The 21,155-nt window shown below is 35.8% G+C and overlaps 1 protein-coding gene across 1 annotated transcript in view; it reads left to right on the top strand.

Moving 5' to 3' along the window:
• The first annotated feature begins 4,334 nt into the window (after positions 1–4,334).
• Positions 4,335–21,155, top strand: part of Dhx36 (DEAH-box helicase 36) — a 48,591-nt gene continuing 31,770 nt past the window's right edge. The window contains exons 1-7 of the mRNA XM_004834484.3: positions 4,335–4,650; positions 10,866–10,990; positions 11,898–12,132; positions 16,657–16,695; positions 18,277–18,447; positions 20,328–20,407; positions 21,080–21,154. Of these exons, the coding sequence (XP_004834541.1) occupies positions 4,351–4,650; positions 10,866–10,990; positions 11,898–12,132; positions 16,657–16,695; positions 18,277–18,447; positions 20,328–20,407; positions 21,080–21,154 (1,025 nt within the window). The 5' untranslated portion in view covers positions 4,335–4,350. The remainder of the gene's footprint in view (positions 4,651–10,865; positions 10,991–11,897; positions 12,133–16,656; positions 16,696–18,276; positions 18,448–20,327; positions 20,408–21,079; position 21,155) is intronic.

The raw sequence follows: 21,155 nt of genomic DNA, 5'->3' as shown, positions 1-21,155 counted from the left end.
CAGTTTCCAAAAGTAGGAGTGTGCTTTTGCAAGTTTTGAACCTACCAAAGAAGTCAATATGAATCCAGATGAATGAGACGGGAAGAAAGTGGGTGGGGACAGACAAATAAGGACAAGGACACACAGGTCATTCATGCCTTACAGATCAGGTATAGATTTTAAATATTACTGTAAAGGTCACCCTGAGAGGACAGTAACCAGGGAAATACAGAAGTGATGCTATATGATTTGAGACCAGTTAATAAAAATGTTATATACTTCCACCATGCTCTGTGATATGTGCACTTAGAACTTAGGTGTCATGCTGTGAGAGGGTTCAAACTAGACCATAGATGGAAATTCAATGAAAGGGCTGGGTGTCAGTGTTCCAGGCCATAGCCAGCCAATGGCATCAGACATTTCAGTGAAAATGCCTCCAAATGATTCCAAATTTCAACTAGCAAGAATTTCCAGGACAGACCTCATCCATCTTGAATCAAGGAAAAAATCATACCCACTGTGCCATGTCCAAATTCCTGATCCATGGAATATATAAGCATAATGGCTATTTTATATCATTGAGTTTTCAGGTGATTTGTTATATAATATTAATAATTGTAGTAATATTCCAGAACTTTCATCAGCTTTTATGTAGTTGAGAGAGAATGCAGAAGCTACCATTTATTGCATAGTACATCAGGAAGCACCTAATGAGGCTAGCTAGCAATCTAGACAGAGGAATTTCGGGGGGGGGGGAATCTTATAGCTAAAGGTTTCAAGTAGCCTGTCTGCCAGTAAGCCAACTAACAGTGACAGCCAACTACAGGGGCCTCCAGAACACAAAATCGTGAAATAAGGTTGAATTAGTCAGGGTCAACCACACAGGCTTTGAAGGGCATGAGTTCACTAGCATACAATATTAATGAATATTAGTCCAGCATCAGATCATACTAGCAACTCTAGAACAGCAAACAGTAAGTATACAAAGGATGCCATTTATAGTTACATAACCTTCCCCATGCCTCTTACATGAAGCCCCATTTTAGAAAGAAAGAAGAGAGAAATAAAAAGGTTTAACATAGTGGAATTTCAGTTACATGAAATGAGACTGTCCTAAAGAAACCAGAAAAAATTAGCTGGCAATTTTAAGATATTCCCATTATTCCTCTATTGCCTAGCAGGGAGGAAACTTAGAGATTAGATCAGTAATAATAATTTTAAAACCATACATTTGCCCATCTGAGCCAGTTATAGTCAGGAACAGATATTCTCTACAAATTCATTTTCAAGACAAGTAAAATTATTCAATGTGTTTCAAAATTTTATGCAAGAAGTTACTTTACTGAGTTATTTAATAAGTTCTTCCATATTCTTCCTGATATGAAAGAAATATTTTTTCCATTTTTTCATCTTTTTTGCATCCCCCCAGCCAGCCCGATTGTTATATTCTATACAGGGCTAGGGTCATTCTTATCCACATACTCCCCCATCTCCAACCATAAGTGGAGGAATGAGTCAATTAAAGATTCCATTTCCAAGGCAAACTCTAAAGATAATCCCCACTCCCAGACCTTCATAAATATTAGACCCAAGAAGAAATTACACAAGAACTGTGTTACAGTATTGAGATAAATAATATGGAGGATAAGTGACTTCCTGAAATTGAGAAAACTGAAGTAATTTCCAGTATCACAACAGAGATATGTATGTGTGGCTCACCCTTGCTGAATTCCATAGGTGACTAGACTAGGGAAGGGAGTGGAGGTCTATAGAAGGTGGACATCAAAAGCTGTCAGTTTCAAAGCAATAAGTTATGCATTCTTTGTCCAAGCCCATGATCAGTGGAGAGGACATTTGCTAAGAGATATTAAAGGCTGCTCAGAGCTCAGCATGATAATAGTCCCCTCAAGAGTTTTGCTACTAAAGTCTATTTATCTCAAAAGCTACTGCTTAATTTATCTAATTCCACAAATTAAAATCTTTTGCTGTAATAACTCATGACTGTTGAACAAGAAAAACTTTCCCATCCCTCATAGTTCAGTGTATGGGAACTCAAAGAGATGATTGTTAGAATTTGGGGCTTTTACAACAAAGTCCCCTTATTTGTGGTGGATATGCTCCAAGATGCCCAGTGGATACCTGAAACTCCAGATAATACTATGTTTTGTTTTATACACATGATGGCATTTACTTCATAAATTAAGTGCAGTAAGAGTTTAACATCAGTAATAATTAAAACAATTGGGCCGGGGATTTAGCTTAGTGGTTCTGCTGCCTGCCTTGTAAGCACAAGGTCCCGAGTTCAATCTCCAGTACCAAAAAAAAAAAAAAAAATCAAGTTATAAAAGTAGTGTAATAAAAATGTGAATGTGCTCTTTCTTCCACATGAATTATCTTGTCTCACACTCACCCTTCTTATGATGATGTTAAGTCACACAATGTCTACAGTGACGAGATGAACTAAAGCTCAGTGCTTTCTGGCACAACATGTTACTATCAGTATGTTTTTTGTTCATATCTTCCACCCACAAATGTAATGCCTCTTCCAGCTTAACTAATCATTTTTCATGCACTATGGCCATTACTTTTTTAGTTTAAGGTGTTACAGCAAAATTAGCATGAATTTTTTTCCTTCACAATTTACTGATAGAGTTATTCTTTTTTTTGTTGTTTGTTTTTTGAAGTACCAGGGATCAAACTCAGGACCTTGCGCTTGCAAGGCAGGCATGGTGCCAGTGAGCTAAATCCCTGGCCCCTAGATTTATTCTTGTTTTTTTTTTTTGGTACTGGGGATCAAACTCGGGTCCTTGTGCTTGCGAGGCAGGTGGCAGCACTACTGAGCTAAATCCCTGGCCCCACTAGATTTATTCTTATACAGCTTAGTAATGATTTTTTCTTTCCTTATTAAGCTGAGAATTTTCATCTTTTTACTTAAAAGAACCACATTATGGTTTTGTTTTTGCCTATTGGAATAGGCAGCAAGACTACCCCTATGCTTTGGGGACATTACTTGGTAAACTTGAATACAAACACAGCAATACCACTACAGTTGATCTGCTAAGAGGGCAAAGTGACTAATGGGCAGGTGCCCTATAAAATATGGACTGACTGAATAAAGGGATGCTTTGGGTACTACACAGGACAGAGTGGAATGGCATGAAACTTCATCATGTCACTCAGAACAGCACACAGCTGAAAACTTAAGTGTTATTTCTGGAATTTCTCATTTATTATTTTGGATAGCAGTTGAAGGCAATTGAAATTATGGAAAGTGAAACAAAAAAGCGGAACCACTATATATCATCTTAATTAGGGAAGGGGAGAGGACATTTATGAGAAATCAAATGACTTTTAGAAAACATAAATGGGCCCTTAGGATAGATGTGAGATATGTTAGTTTTGTGGCCGTATCTAAGTGGTATGCTGACTTCTAGTCTCCAGTTATGAGTCAGTATTCCCTGGTTCCCCTCGTGGGGAGAGGATTTATGACAGCTGAGTTTTCTTTAGTTTTTGGGGGAGGCTGTTTTTTAGGTACATAAAAAGATTTCAGAAACTCAAATACCATCTACTCAAATAACTTTCATATCACAACTGAACATTTTGGACCCTCCAGGCCACACAGCATTTCCCTTTCTTAATCCACTGTACAATGATTTCTGCCTTTATCTTCTTCTCAATAATGAAAGTTCACACCCTACTTCCCTTCTGCAGCATCTCCAGCACCTTTAAATCAGTTAAAGGTAAATGAAGGGACAATCCTCTGGTAAACATCGAGCCTGTGTGGCTAAATCACTTCATAATTCAAAAAGTTTGCACAAACCACTCGGTGGCCTGCTTAATAATATGTGGCTTCAAAAGAACACGTGGATCCTTAAATGCTTATTTACACTTCCTAAATGTTCTGGACTTAATTTAGGTAGTGGATAAAGACAGTAAATGACAATCCTTTAAAGAAAGGAGCACATTTAGGTTTTATCGTACATTTGAAAGAAGTATCAGGCTGTTCTCAAGAAAGGTAACAAATTCATTTTAGACTGTTAGGAAACTACTCATTGATCCACATGTTTTGTTTGAACTGTTTACTTTTCTGAGCTTAATCAGAAGCAAACTCCAGAACATAACACCAGGAATAAATCCCTAAACCCATTTTCTCACTTGCTAAGCTTAGGTTTTTTTAAAAATGTAAAAAATAAAAAATTTTAAAAGCTGCAAGCCTTTTGTTGGCCCTGCTTCCTGAGGAACAAGGTAGGCTCATTTCCGCCTCTTTCCGGATTTTCGCGGCGGGCTGACGTGACATCACCGGAAACGGCTGCTTGTGACGCTAAAGAGCCCTCCTTCTCGCTCTGGGCTCCGGAAACAAAGCGAGAGTGGATGTGCATCTGCTTCCGGCCCCAGACGCCATTTGCAGCGGTTGCGGCTTCTCACGGGGAGTACTTTTCCCGAACAATGAGCTATGACTACCATCAGAACTGGGGCTGCGATGGCGGTTCTTGCAGCTCCAATGGTGGGTATGGAAGGGGCCACGGAGGGAGTCGAGGCCCCGGAGGCGGCGGCGGCGGAGGTGGTCGAGGTGGACGGGGCCGGCATCCCGGGCACTTGAAAGGCCGCGACATTGGCTTGTGGTACGCGAAAAAACAGACACAGAAGAACAAGGAGGCGGAGAGGAAGGAGGTAATCTGAGATAATAGTAGAAGAGGTGATACACACAAGATTCCTTTTTTTATCCCGCTACCTCCAGTCTTTGCTTTTGTTTGACTGATGCACGTGTTTTGTGACGTGTAGGCAGGCCAAGGACAGATGCACGTATTATGCTGAAGCTCCGTGTAGCGGATATTATACCGCTTGGCGTTCTTTGTGTGAGTCTGGCCAGACGCAGTCAGGATTTGTGGGTTGAATTCTTTGGCGAAGTCAAAAATAGTGACCTTACATTGCAGACAAGTTTACGCAGAATAGAAGTAGTGAAGCACTATTTTGATTGTAGATCGGGTTATTATTAAATTACCCACAACTCCAGGATTTGTGCGTGTGTGTGTTCAGGTGAGGAAATTTGTTAATTAACAGCCCCTCTTTTAGAAGGAAATGTAGCATGCTAGAGGGGAAAGAAACTTCAGAATATGATTTGATTGGTCTCTTCAGTTTGATATGTAACTTGAAAATCTGTAGTAAAGGATATCAAGTTGCATTAATAGTCCATACTTTTTTAAAGGTGATTTTTATCATTTAAAAAAAGCAGGTTTCTTAATATAGGCCTTTGAACCGTGACCTAATGAAAAGCATCTTTTATTAGCTACTAAGTATAATTCAGTCGTCTTTTAAACCACTGTGTTTTGGTTTGGGTTTGGGGGGGGGGGGGGTTCTTCCAATACTGGGGATTGAACCCAGGGTTGGACTACATTGGCAGCCCTTAACTTTTTTTTTCTTTTTGGAAACAGGGTCTTGCTAAGTCACTAAATTGCCCGGGCGCCCTTGAACTTGCAGTCTTCCTGCCTCAGCATCCCAGAGTGCTGAGATCACAGGCTTGCGCCATCATACTGGTTTAGGCTAATATTTTTGAACCATTTCTTTATTTTTCTTTAAAGGAAATCTTTTTGTTGAAATGTTTTTGGGCTTTATTGGTTTATCTTCACAACTTACCACATTCTTCTCTTCAAAAAAACAAACCTATGGGGCTGGGGATTTAGCTCAGTGGTTCCGCCGCCTGCCTTGCAAGTGCAAAGACCCGAGTCTGATCCCTGGTACCAAAAAAAAACAAACAAAAAACCTATGTTTCAACAGCCCCCTCTTCAGTGAAAAAAACTTGTTCATTGAACAACTGCTTTTTGAAAATTTGGAGAAGCACAATTAATCCATAATAGAATTGGAACAGTAATTGAAGTCATAACTGTAAAGATATAAACAATAACTTTATCTGCTTTTATTTACCTTCTATTTCATTGAAGGTTCTATGCATGTTGCTACAGGAATCTGAAAAATACTATGTTCAGGGAGTTTTACAGAAGAAAAGTTAAGTCAGGAAAAGTTCTTCATTATTTCCACACAAAGAGTATAGCTACTTGTGCAGTGGATATTAGGAACAAAATTCTTGATCTCATCCCTTTTTCCCAAACCTCCATTTTATAAATATCACAACCACTTGCTCATTGCCAAGGCCAAACGGTACATATGTTTGATTCTTCTTTTATTGTTTTAGCAAAGCCATATTTTTCCTTTTGTGTGTGCATAGTGGGTGTCCTGTTGGGGTTTGAATCCACAGTCTTTGCACTGAGCCAGTTTTGGACCCAGGCTGGGCAACTTTGTACATCCCTAGTCTTGTTTTGTTTTTTTTTTTAAATTTTCTGAGACTGGGTCTTGCTAAGTTGCCCAACTTGGGCTCAACGTTGGCAGCATTAGGCTCCTGGATTACTGGGATTATAGACTTGTGCTACCCTGTCTGACATTGTCCTTAATACCGTATATGCCAAATATATCCACTCACCTCTATAGCAGTTACAGTATTATATATTGGCCACTAGTTTTCTGTTTGTAGTCTCCTAGCTAGTCTTGGTTCCACACCTGCATCCCATTAAATCTATAGCTTATAGAGTCACTCATGGTGATCTTTTAAAAGAAAAAATTAGATCCATTCCCTGGCTCACAGCTTGAGATTTGAAAAACTGTCACTTGTCTCATTTTAATGCATTTTTCGTGGCATGTTAACATGTTTTTCTGGGCATCTTGGTAATTTAGCTTCGGCTTATCAGGTTTCCCTTAATGTACTTCCTAAGCCCAGGTCCCCAACGTGATACAGTATAATTATATCTTTTGTAAACATGCTTCACTTTTGTTTTTTATTGCAAAGTCATACCATTCTATCTAAAGTGAATTTTTACATCTTCTTGAAATATGAATATTTTCAGTTGGCTCTTTGACCTTCAGCCTGATATGATTGCTTTTCAGTCAGAATTTCCATGGCTTTTACTTTTAAAATAATCTTTGTGCTTACAGAATAGAAACATTCTAATGACACATTCTTGCTGTTCTTTCCAAGACATATTCATGGAGGACTTGATTTGTTTGAGTCAGTATCTTATGCACTGTATAGTACCTACATTACAGAGATACTGAATGTTAGGGGCTGAAGACAGAAAACAATGTTAAAGTGTTGTTATGATAAGAATATGGGCTGCCCCCTACCTCAAATGATTTTAGAAGATTTTGGAGAGGAAATTGGAAAGATAGCAAAGTGTGTATATCTGTGTGTGTTTGGGGTTCTGGAATTCGGAAAGGTTTTTCATACAAAGGCAGAAGTTTGTGCCACAACACAGAGATCAGGAAGAACATCTTCAAGGAACTGAAAGACAAGAGTATGGATGTAAGCTGTGGTTAGGTGAAGGTAGAGCAGTAGATTTCAGCCTTATCTACTACTTGGCTCAAAAGGAAATGCATTTTAATTTACAACCAGAACATAATTAAAATGGAAATTTCATAAAATGATTCTTAAACCTACCTGCACATTGTCCTGGATTTTGTTGCTGTTGTCTTTATATTTCCCTGCTCTCTTATTAATTTAGGTCATGACCTTTTAAAATCATTTCACCATCAGAAGTTTGGAAAGCTGTAGATTAGAAAAATAAGGAGCACCTTCAAATTCATTTACTTTTCTTAAGAATCTTAGCAAGCCATTGAAGTATTCAACAAAGAATGAAATAGTTTTTAATTTTTAAATTTCACTCAGGTAGTAATGTAGGGAAGGAATTGAAAAGAGGGCAGTCCTGAGGGAGGAAGACCAGTTAAGTAGGCCTTGCAATAATTAAGGTGGGAAATGGTAGCTTGAATTAAGTTATTGGCAGTGGAGATGGAGCCAGTTAGTTTAAAGTAATTTAGTAGGTAAGACTCAAAATAAGTCTGATTTATCTGAGGGAATGAGCACAACAAGTGATAATGGATAAGACTTTTATGATTATGTCAAAATCAGCCCTGTTGGAGGAAGACGATGGGCACTATGAGTTTGATACTGTTGTCAGGCATAGAAGTCAGGATTTCAGGATGGATATGATACCTAGGGAAATCTACAGTGGAGGTGACCATTTGGCAGTTTGTGGGCTTGTGGATAATAATTGGAGTGTGAGTGAACAGTGAGAAGAGGAAAGGACCCAGACCTGAAGTTTTAGACCATTGCTTCTTTTACTTGAATGTGTAGAGGAGTCACCAGGCACCTTGTTAGAGTATAGGATTGAATAGAGAGACTGGGCCTAGAGGATGTGGTTTTCTAACAGGCTCCCAGTGATGCCAGTGCTGCTGACCTGTAAAAGGCACAACACAAATATTTAGGGGACAGGCTTAGGAAAGTAAGTTGTAAAAGAATCTAGAAGAAGCCAGAGAAGAGAAAAACAAGGCATTGGGTGGTGTTTTAGAACCCAAGAAGTTTAAAGAGGAGAAGAGAAACCATAAGTCCTGAAGCAAGAGCTGAGAATGTCCATTAGATCTATCAGTAAGGTCATTAATGAGCCTTGAGAACCCATTCGGTGAAGTGGTGGGAGGAAAAAGCATATTGTAATAGGGTAGCAAGAGAAGGAAAGATGAGAAAATGGAGCTTTTTTTTTGGTACCAGGGCACAAACTCGGGACCTTATGGTTGTCAGGCAGGTGGCGGAACCACTGAGCTAAATCCCTGGCCCTGAAAATGGTGCATTTTTGATGTGAAGAAAAATAGTGCAATAGCTTATGGGGTTGGAGAATTTAAGATATGGTTTTTGTTAGGTTGTTGTTTTTGTTTTTTTTTTAATAAAGAGATTCAGTGGTGTTCCTTTACTGACTTGACTTTCTGCTTTGGCCAGTTCTGCCCTTATTTCTTTGTCGGAGGTGGTGTTTTTTTTTGAAGTAAGAGGACTCTTGTATGTCTGTGGTTTCAATACCCAGCTCTTTGCTGAGCACTCCAAAATTCTTGTCATAAATTCTAAAAACATAGACTCAAGAGATCCAGTTTCATATTTCTGGCTGCCTAATAATTATTACAGTTAGGGAATTTCACCATTGATTTTCTTTTTTTTTTTCCCCCATTAAGTTTATTGGTACATTTTCGGTATAAAATACTGTTACATTCATCATTGGGATCTTGTACCTTTACATGAGTCTCTTGGTTCTTATTTTTTTCCCCTTCCCTTGCCCTCCCTTCACCCCCTCCACCCTTCCCTATTTGCAGAGACCTTGTTTCCATTTTTTTTTTCCTCTTTTCATATTTTTTCCTTTCCCTTTTTTCCCTTCCCCTACCCCTCCCAATTCCCCTGGTCTTTTAGACCTTTTCTTCCTGTTACACAATATCAGTTATACATTTTTTAAATTTCAATATTAAGATCTAGGAGGCATTACCACAGATTTTACAGAATTTAAAAGGATATAGAAAGCATATTACATAAATCTTTTTTAAAGTAAATTTGACAACTTCTCAGAAGTACCTTGGAAGACAAATTAATGAAACTAACTCTGGAGGAAATATAAAATTTGAATAGCACCTATTAAAGAAAGTATATTCCTAGCTTGAAAACCTACCTATATGACAACAGTAGGCTCATAAACATTTTAACTGATAAATTATATCAAACAAAGCAGTAAAAAGAAGGAACACTTCTCCCCTCATTTTAGGAACTCAACATTGTGCTAATCCTAAAACTGGATAAAGATAATAGAAGAAAAAAGTATGCACCATTGATTTTCATTGGTCTTCAGATTCAACCTCAGCATTGCTCTTTGACCATCAACACCGCCACAAAATAATGAGCTGACAAAATAATGACCCTGTCATTCATTATCAGCCTCCTCCTAATGATTGATCTTAACTGCTGTTCTTTCAGGACCCAGCCTTGAATTTGAAGCAGCTGTCTTTGATTCTTTCTTTTTGCCTCTCTCACCTCCACTTAAATAGTCAGAAAGTTCTAAGGTTTTCTTTTCTCTATATTTTTAAAATATGTAATTTTTTCACTACTATATTTACCTTCCTCCTCTTTTAGTTCTTTAAACAAATAGACTCTAATTTTCACCACTCCTCATGTATTTCCCATTGCGTGTGGATTCATGTGTACATTACAATATTAAGTCTGGCTTATAAAGAGACTGAGGTTTGTAGGGTCATAATTTTTTAAGAATCCAACTTGGTATATCTAAAACTTGGTATAACTTGGTATATCTAAAAAACAGATCTCCAATGAATTGGGTTTGACATTCATTCTTTTTTACCTTGGCCTATAATTTCACTTCTTAGATGCATAAAGAATTTAAGTTTTCATAACTCACCAAGGACCTTATCTTTGTCTAATAGGACATTTTCTTTGTTTCATTTTCTAAAACAACTGCTGCATTTACTATATCCCATGAGCGTTGGTTAGCTTTATTAATTTCCTCTGAGATCAGTCTTAACTGTTTTTTAACTTAATTTACTTTTTTTTTTTTTTTTTTTTTTAGTGCAAGAACTTTGAAATACTCATTACAACCAAAATGTTATTTTCAGTTTTCAACTGTTTTTTAACAGAACATTTGGGTTTTAGAAACTGAAGATGTCAGGAAAACATGTATAACTGCCTGAAGGTAGGAGTTAGGGGAACCAGAGTTATAGGAATAGACACAAATATTCTTCATTTACCCATTATACTTAGATATAACTTTATAGATAAAACTTATGAAATGGTCTAGAAGGATATACACAAATATGTTAACATAAATTTGGTCTAGAAAGTGGGGTGGACGAGAGAGCAAGAGTGGTAACTTTAGCTTTTTTTTATAAACGTTTGTCGAACATCATTGCGTTTATTTTTCTTTTTAATTATAAAATAAACACGTTTTCTTCCATTAATAAAGCATGTCACGCATGTTTTCCTATGTTGATAAAGATGCCTTTTCTTTTGTACAAAATAGAGAGCGGTAGTACACATGGATGAACGACGAGAAGAGCAAATTACACACCTGCTGAATTCTGTCCAAACTAAAAATGATAAAGATTCAGAAGCACAGATATCCTGGTTTGCCCCAGAGGATCATGGGTAAAACAAAAGATAATATTTTAAAAAATAAGCATGGGCTGGGGATTTAGCTCAGTGGCACTGTGCCTGCCTCGCAAGTGTAAGGTCCTGAGTTCAATCCCATGGTACAGGGGGTGGGGGAGAATAAGCAAATACTTCTTTTGTGACATTGGCTAGAAAATTATGATAAAAATAATATCAGGGTCTTCAGTAAGTAATGTTTAGACTTGAAGTAATTCTTTTTTTAATGTAGATTAAGTTGATTTGGAGAAAAAAAGTATAGGTGTCATATTTCCACAAAAATGCTAAATATTGGAACGAGTAGTCTGTAAATATGAGATCTATTCAGTTAAATGTGCTTTTTTTTAACCCACCATCACTGTACTGCAAAATATTCTGTGGGTAGGTCTGCATAAAGTTAAATTGCTTTTATGTTTAGGAAGATGGTGAAAACTATCATTTAGAGGAAAATCGAGAAGTATTTTAGTGAGTATGCAATGTGGTATTGCATTTATAGCTTAAGGGAAAAAATGAATTTGTGAAATAAAGCAAATCCAAGAAAATCAAAAAAAGAACAACACTTCAGTAGAGCAGTGACTATTGTTTGGAATTTTATCTTTTTTTAATAATTTTTTTATTTTTTGCCTGTATCAGGATGAATTTATTTTTTAGTTTACTAGGAAAGGAAATAAAAAGGGATTTTTATATTTTAAACTATCACCAGGGATAACTTTCCTTGGAATATCTCTAAAAGGAGGAAAAGTCTGAATTTATTGTAAGAATATCAGTATATTAATTTCATAACTGCTTCATAGAGCAAAAACCACAAGCGGTCAATTTTGGTGATTTTGAAATATTTAGGATATTGTTTTGTTCCAGGACTTGAGTGGCTCTTCCTTTGACTTTTGCAAATATTTTGTCCATACAGATACGGAACTGAAGTTTCCAATGAGAACAAATCAACCTCAGAGAAAAAACTTGACAACCAAGAAAAGAAATTGATAAACCAGGAAAAAACGAGATTGAAAATCCGGGACAGATCATATATTGATAGACATGCTGAATATCTTTTGCAAGACAATGAACCAGATGTAACCTTAGACCAACAATTATTGGAAGATTTACAGAAGAAAAAAAAAGATCTTCAGTATATTGAAATGCAGGTAATAGCAAGATGTGGAAAAAATGTTTACTGTCATTCTCACACTTGACAGAAATCTATTTATGACTAAAAGTAACTGTATAGATCAGTGAAAATTCCTTAGTAAGACGTCCTTTAGGGATTTTTTTTGAGTTAAAAAAAGCAGTGGGATAGAAATTAATGGAACATATAATCCGCAGTATCCTGTCTCATCCACAGAAGCTTATGTGGCAAGGAGAAATGTTTGAAAAATTCTAATGCCAGTGGAAAAAAGCACTCTTAACTTTTCTAGATGAGTTTGGTGAGATGTCCCAAGAGTTAAGGCAGTTAGAATTATAAAGTTTCTTCCAGATTATTTAATCCAGCTCTTTGCTTTTAGAGATGATAAAATTAGATCTTCCAAAAGTTTTGAAAAGTTATGTGATAAGGGTTGGGGATTTAGCTCAGTGGTTCCACTGCTTGCTTTGCAAGCACAAGGTCCCAAGTTAGATCCCCAATACCAAAAGAAAAAAATTGCATGATAAGCATATGTTGACCAACATAGTCAGTTTAGGATTGTGGTAAGGACTGAAGTATTCTAATATTCCCATACTAGGCAAGATAGTTTAAGATCCTTTCCAGTGAAGACATAAAATTGAATGATTTGAGGGTGTTTTAGAGATAGATATAATACAGTGTTCGTGTGTGTGTGTGTGTGTGTGTGTGTGTGTGTGTGTGTGTGTATTGGTTTTTGTTTTTTGGGTTTTTTTGGGTACTGGGCATCGACCTTGGAACCTTGGGCTTGAGAGGTAGGTGGTGGAACCACAGCTAAATCCCCAGGCCTATGTATATATTTTTAAAGAAAATACTGAGGGAGTTTGGAGGGTCTATCTTTTTTTTTTTTTTAATTCTTTTATTGGTGCATTTTAGGTATACAATACATTTACATTTATCATTAGGTGCTTGTACCTGTACATGATCAATCTTGGTCCTTATTTTTTTCCCCATTACCTGTGCACCCTTCACCCCCTCCACCCTTCTCTATTACATATATTTTGTTTCCATTTTTTTTCTTTTCTCATAATTTTTCCTTTCCCTTCTTTCCTCTTCCCCTCCCACCACCCCTACACCTTTGGACCTTTTTCTATTTCAAATTATCAATTATTCATTTTAATCCTTTTAATCCTTATTTACCCTTTCAGTTTCTCACACTAGAGAAACTGTTCGGTATTTACACATGTGTGTCCTATTTATTTCACTTAAAAGTATTGCCTCAATATGCATCCATTTAGCTATAAATGTCTAGTTTCTCGTTCTGAGTAGTACTCCATTTTATAAAAAAACTACATCTTTTAGTTTCCAGTTGATGGGCACTTGGGCTGTTTCTAAGCTTTAGCTATTACAAACTGTGCCCCTATAAACATGGGTACACATATATCGCTGTGGTATGATTCTTTTAATTCTTTTGGGAAGATACCCAGCAGGGGAATAGCTGGGTCAAGTGGGACCTGTAGCCCTAGTTCTTTGAGGTATCTCCGTACTGATTTCCACAGTGGTTGCACCAGTCTTCACTCACACCAACAATGGAGAAGGGTTCCTTTCTCCCCAACACCCGGCCAGCATTTGTTATTGGTTGATTTCTTGATAGAAGCCATTCTTCCTGGAATGAGGTGGAATCTCAGTGTTGTTTTCATCTGCATCTCTCGAATGACCAGTAGTGATGTTGAACATTTTTTCATATATTTATTTGCTGATTTACTTCTTTGTCTGAGAAATGTCTGTTCATTTCAGATGCCCATTTTTGAATTGGGTTTTTGAATTTGGGAGGTCTGATTTTTTTCAATTCTTTATATTTTCTAGATAATAGCCCTTTGTGTGAGTTACAACTGCTAAAAATTTTTTCCCACATTGTAGGTTGTGTCTTAGCTCTGTTGGTGCTTTCTCTTGCAATACAGAAGCTTTTTAATAAGATGAGATCCCAGTTGTTGATTCTTTGTGCTAGTTCCTGTGCTACTGAGGTTTTGTTCATAAAGTCTTCTATGCCAGTGTCTTTAAGAGTTCTACCTAATTTATCTTCCAGCAAGTTTAGTGTTTCTGTCTTAATATTTAGATCTTTAATCCACTTTGATCTTAGTTTAGTGCATGGTGATAGATATGTGTCTAGTTTTAATCTTTGGCAGGTTGAAATCCAGTTTTTCCAACACCATTTATTAAATAGGCTATCTTTCCTCCAGTGATGGTGGTTGTCTCCTTTGTCAAAGATGAGGTGGCTGAGTATGTCTGAAGTTGTTTCTGGATCTTCTCATCTATTCCAGTGATCCTCAGGTCTTTTCTTTGCCAGTATCATGCTGTTTTTATCACAGTAGCTTTGTAGTATAGTTTCAAGTTGGGGATTGTGATACCCCCAGCCATGTCTCTGTTGCCTAGAATTGCTTTTGCTATTCTAGGTCTCTTCTGGTTCCAAATAAATTTTTAGATTGTTTTCTCTAGTTCTGTGAAATATATTGTTGAAATTTCAATCGCCATTGCATTAAATCTATATAGTAGTTTTGGAAGTATGGCCATTTTCACTATATTGGTTCTTCCTACCCAGAAGCAAGGGATGTCTTTCCATTTTCCTATATCCTCCTTGATCTCCTTTTTCAGAGTGCTGTGGAGGGTCATATCTTTATGCAGTTATGTACTACCATTTTTGAGAAAAGCAGAACATCACATCTGTTCACCAGCAATCACTGATGAAAGTTGGATTTTCACATTAGAGCAGATGAGCCCAGATTGTCCAGGGGATAGATTATGTAGCTCTTATGCCTGTGAATATATGATTGGAGAACAAGCAGTTTCAAGATAAATTAATTCAGAACCTTGTGGCTAAGAGAAGAACTGCTGTTAGCCTTAAGAATAGAGAGTGTTGGTCATTCTCTTTGCTTTTGCAGTGGACAGAACTTAAACACTGTTCCTAAAGATGGGTAATCTAGATTGGGGGGGGTTACCAGGGATCAAACTCGGGACCTTGTGCTTGCGAAGCAGCAGAACCACTGAGCTAAATCCCCGGCCCTTAGATTGATCAGGTAAAGAATTGCATAAAACATAAAAACAGTTTATCTTACTATTTCTATGATACTTGTTGTGAATGCTTCACATATACCAAAATATAAGTGTATTTAAGAGCTCAACTTTTTAATCCTTCTTGGTATTACCAATTTTTTTTCTTTATATTGTAGTTTATATAATAAACATTCATTTTCCTCTTGCTAGTTTCCAGTTACTATGCTGTTTTTTTTGAAGAGTAATGTTCCCTATCCTCAGACAGCTTATAATCATATCACCTACCTCAGTTACAATCAGAAATTAGGAAATAGAAGGTTTAGCTGCCTTAGGAAAGATTGGGCTAATGGTCTCTTTTCAGCACCATTTACATATCTTGAATCCAAATAGGGGTAATTCTAGTTTGGAAAGTTTGGTGTTTTATTTCAAACACTAAATTTTTTATTTTTTTCTTGGTACCAGGTATCGAACTTGGGACCTTGAGCTTGTGAGGCAGGAGATGGAACCACTGAGCTAAATCCCCAGCCCCTCAAACACTGAATTTTAAGACATCATGTTGAATAGTCATTTTTGTGTTGTTAGTAACAATTACCTGACCATAATAAGCATGACAGTAATATACTAGATTACCTAGGGAGTTCTAATTTTATTTATTTATTTTTGGTACAGGGGATTGAACTCGGGTCCTTGCACTTGGCAGAACCACAGAGCTAAATCCCTGGCCCCTATTTATTTATTTTTTATATTTAATTAAATTAAAGCTTTTTTTCCCTTGTTTCAGTAGACTTTGTTATAACTGGTGTATTTTTATGCCCCTGAAGATTTTTTTATGTCATATGATATACTGAATTGAATGCAAATCTTAGTTCTTAGCATTTTTAAGTAGTATGGGTGTAGGGTTCCATAAAAGTTTTCAAAATTGCAAAGAATATATATATGAATATAAGATGAATATATAAGACAAATAGGAAAACATGGTAAAAGTAAGCTAGAGATTGTTACAGTGCTTCTAGCTTTTTTTTTTCCTGTATATCCTTTTATTGGTACATTTTAGTGTACCTTTTACTGGTACATTATATTGGTACAATATAATGACATTCATCATTGGAAATTTGCACCTTTACATACTCTCGGTTCTTATTTTTTCCCCCTTCCCCTGCCCTCCCTTCAACCCCTCCATCCTTCCCTATTTACAAAGACTTTGTTTCCTTTTTTTCATTTTCTCATATTAATTCCATTCCCTTCTTTTCTTTCCCCTACCAGTGCTTCTAGCTTTCATTTTACTTCTAACTTTGCAGAATTGTCTCTTCTGTTACACGTAATAGAATTCTGCTTTTGAATGTTTTAATAAATAAAAGGAAATGATAAATTATTTTTTATGAGTCTTGATGTTACCCAAGCTAAAAGATACAAAAATACTTTTGGATTCTATTATTTTTAAGTATGATATATACTGATTCCTGTGATTGTAAGTTGATTACATTTCTTTTGTGAAAATTAAAACTTTTTTTTTTTATTTCAGTGTTTCAGAGAAAAGCTTCCTTCATACGGAATGCAAAAGGTAAAATGTTTTATACTGTTATTTTTGCAAATAAACACATTTTTTTAAAAAAAAGTATGTTAGCAGACCTTCTCCTAATGGGAAGTTAGTTTATTCTGTTGAATTATTGAAGAATACAAGGGAAAATATGGTCATGATATTTTCTGGAAGTTTTATCATATTTATATCCATAATTGAAATCTCTAGAATTTATAAAAATGGAATTTTCATATATAAATTACTTAGAATAAATAGTTTGCTCTCAATTTAAGACTAAGCACTTCAATTAAAATTGAAGCATTATAAAATACAGTGGTTTAATTTTTTATATTTCATCACGTGATTACCCTACATAGAATAATATAATTCCCCATCCTTCTCTATCCTCCCAGCCTTATTTATTTTTATTTTTCTTTGCTTTTCATAGCATTTATTACCACCTGACATCTGTGTGTCTCCCCCTCCTAGTCCAATGTAAGTTCTTAAGGACAGGGTCTGTTTTGTTCAATCTCTTACCTCTTGACTCAGAGCAGTGCCTGGCATTATATAGACATCTAGTAAGTATTTGTTGAATGAATGAAATTTATTCCACTTGTCAGTACAGTCATCCCCCTGAATCCATGGAGGATTGACTCTGGGACCCATCGTGGACACCAAAATCCTTAAGTGCTCAAGTCCCTTATATAAAAGGCTATAGTATTTACATATAACCTATGCATGTATCTTCTTGTATACTTTAAAGCATCTCTAGATTACTGTAATATCTAATACAAAATAAACAGTTATCCTGTATTATGTAGGGAAAAATCACTGAAGAGTTCAGTACAGGCTCAGCTATTTTTTCAAATATTTTCCATCTGTGGTTGGTTGATGCAGAACCCATGGATATGGAGGGCCGACTGTATTTACCAGCTATCATTTCATTGTTCAAAGATAAAAATTTTTTGACATGTACAGTGCTTTAAAATAGATGGAAAAATTTGTTAAGTGTAGATTTTCAAGTTAAATTATTTGTAGGTGAAAATATAACTCATTACACGCTTTTGAAGTAGTTGGATGATTAATATAGTAGTAGGATGGTTAATTAATAAAAATATTAATGTGTATATAAAATTTTTAAGAATGTCTTCATCAGAGATGTGCTTTTTTAAATACCTAAACTTTACCCATTTAATTTAGGTGTTTAAACGCTTAATTTTATTTTAATTATTTGAAAGCAAATAAAATACATAACACTGTTTCTTCCTAAAATAATGTGTATAACTTAGCCAGCAGGCACAGTCAGTGGATTGGTTCTGTGCTCAGCGTCAGCATTCTTTTAGTTTGATATTAGTACCTCTGTGGGGTGTTTAGGAGCTGACTCTTTCTGTTCTTGTCGCAGTTTTTCTTTAGCAGTGCCTTGGCTCTGTGCTTTACAATTTGGTGGTACTTACTCTTGAACATTGGTAATTTAGATATCCAAATTGCTAGCACTGCTTATGCCAAAATTTAAAAAGCGTTAATATTTGTGTTGAAATATACTTTCAGTGGGGTAGAATTTTGATTACTGTCTTTTCAGTCTTAGTCTATTATATTTTTAATTTATCTTCCCTTTTAAAATAGGAGTTGGTAGATTTAATTGATAAACACCAGGTAACAGTAATAAGTGGTGAAACTGGTTGTGGAAAAACCACTCAAGTTACTCAGTTCATTTTGGATAACTACATTGAAAGAGGAAAAGGATCTGTATGCAGAATAGTTTGTACTCAGCCAAGAAGAATTAGTGCCATTTCAGTAAGTAAATCTCACTTTTTTATCTCCTATTCTCTTTTAAATAATTTTGCTCGAACTTAGTGTTTTTAAGGTTTGGAGTGATTTTTAATCAGGGTTAGTATTTGTTGCTATAAAGGAAGTATTTGGTTGACATACATTTTGAAGTAAAGGCCAAAAGATTGATGACATCTCTCACAGATAATAGTTTTTTATGAATTGAAGATAAATTAGTAATCCAGGAAAATTTCAGTATAAATCCAAAAGAATGAAAAGTCAGTAAACTATTCATAGACTAGATGACAAGTTCCAAAATCTTCCTTATTAGATGCTTTAAATTTGCTATTTGTTGGGCCCAGAGATTTAGCTCAGTGATGCTGCTGCCTGCCTCGCAAGCCCAAGGTCCCAAGTTTGGTCCCCGATACCACAAAGAAAAAAAACTTGATGCAAATTTTGCCATTTGTTTTTTGTTGTTGTTCAATTCTTGGTTTTTTTAGTATGCAGTTTCCCTGAATACTGGTAACTGGGAAGCCTTATTTTGTTTAAGCTACATATCTGTAGTCAGTGGTTAAAGGTAGCTATTCAATAAGAGGATGTTTATCATGAGGAAAAATAAAACATTATTTCAGGTTTATTTTGTTTGCATACATGATCTGTGTAAGTCCAAATTTCAGGACACTACATGTGATAGTTATAAGTATACTTTTACAAATAACAGTTTTTAAATGGACTTTATTGTCTTTAGTTAGAAGATCTATGTATGGGTTACATATTCTTTAAAGATGTTTGGGGTTTCTTAGAACATTCAGTGATTATAGTGGATTAAATGTTTTGTATGTAACTCTGTGTATGAGTTAAATTATGCAGCTTTAGTGCTATCTTTAATTTATGATAGTGCTATTTATAACATTTCTGAGTAATTTAATACAGAATCTGTAGTTAGGAATTATATTATCAATTAGTATAGCCATATGTGAGGGGCAAATAGTAAACATTTTAAGCTATGCACAGTGTATTTAAGTGGAGCAACAATCTTCAAACCTTTTGGAGGTAAATGCCTAAGATCACAGAATGATGAAAAATAAACTTTTCATAACACAATTGTATAGCTACCCTTATTTTCATTACTATATGGCAATATATATGTATACACACATACACAGAATGAAGAAATGCTAATTAGAGGGGTTTTTTTTTCTTATTTTTCCAAGTTTTGTTTGAATTTGTGCAAATTAATATGATCTAAGTTGTATATTCTGGATATATTTACTAGAAGGTTTTACTTCTGAAATATAGCAGTTGTCATTTTCTGCTTCTAACTTCATTTTATCACTGTTCTGTCACAAGGTGACTTGATTACTTTTTTGAGTCACTATTACATTACAATATTTTATTTGCCCAGAGTTTATATTTGGCAGCCATTACTGAGAAATTCAACAATACTAGTCTCTACCACAAACAAAACAACTAAAACAGACCAGGAACAAAAAAAGAGTATCAGTATCCTCTTAACTTCAAATTACAAGTTTTGCAAATTTGGCCATGATTTCCAATTAAAGTTGTGCAAAAAGAAAAGTTGAAATAATGAGAGGAGCATCCCTGGAAAAGAATGTTGAGAATAGTAATGAGGAAGAATTTGGCTTTGAAGGACATTATAAGAGCAAATGAAAAGTAAGCATAAGAAACAGGTGAACTATATGCAAGTCTTAAGAAAGGTACATAGATACCTCAGATTTCAATAAATAGCTATTTTAAACTCACCTGAAAATCTGAACTATTTTTCAACAATTCAGATTTTCATAAGATGTTCAAGATATTTGCCCTAAAGGAAATTGTATTGTGTGTGTGTGTGTGTGTGTGTGTGTGTGTGTGTGTGTGTGTAACTATGTTTATTTAAATTAAAGGTTGCAGAAAGAGTGGCTGCAGAAAGGGCAGAATCTTGTGGCAATGGTAATAGTACCGGGTACCAAATTCGTCTCCAGAGGTAAATAATGTTTTGTTTTGGTTTTTAGTTTTTTCAGGCAGGGTCTCCCTTTGTAGTTCAGGCTAGCCCCGAATTCACTATGTAGCCCAGGCTGGCCTTGTGCTCCTGGTAATCCTAATGCCTCAGCCTCCCGAGTGCTGAGACTACAGGCATGTGCCCCTATTCCCAGCTTCGTTTCTTGTATAGGTAGATTTTAGTGGAATTTTGAAACTGGAGATTCAAAAGAAAGTACTGATGATTGCTGTTTTTATACTGGCTATTACTCTTAAAATTAACATTTAAAGCAGCTGCAGCATGAGTGGCTTGCTACCACAGCCTCACCTTTTAACCCCAAAATGCCTTTTTAAAAATGTACTTCTACATTATAGAATAATTAGAAAAATAACTGTAGTAGTAGATCATCACTTCTCCTCAAAGGAGTTGGTGTTCTGAACCTTTTTGTGTTAACTAGCCAATCCCTAATTGACTGTATTCCTAGTTTTTTAGTATCTTGAACCCCCTGTACATCTCCACTAAACTTATGTCTTTTTCTGGGGCCAAGATTCCTTTTACCTGTTAAAATGAGCAGTTCTATCTAAAATTTTAAGTGTGGAGTTTTTTTTTTATACTTTGTGGTGTTCAGTAAGTTGTTAGAAAAAAAAACCAAGATTAATTTACACATTTCATTCACAGTCGGTTGCCAAGAAAACAGGGTTCTATCTTATACTGCACAACAGGAATCATCCTTCAGTGGCTCCAGTCAGACCCG

Source organism: Heterocephalus glaber, unplaced genomic scaffold (assembly GCF_053883595.1).
Source record: "Heterocephalus glaber isolate CG9 unplaced genomic scaffold, H.glaber_assembly_v1.0 deba00001504, whole genome shotgun sequence".
Taxonomy (NCBI): domain Eukaryota; kingdom Metazoa; phylum Chordata; class Mammalia; order Rodentia; family Bathyergidae; genus Heterocephalus; species Heterocephalus glaber.
Note: the sequence above shows the minus strand (reverse complement) of the source record. Positions and strands in the feature narration are given on the sequence as shown.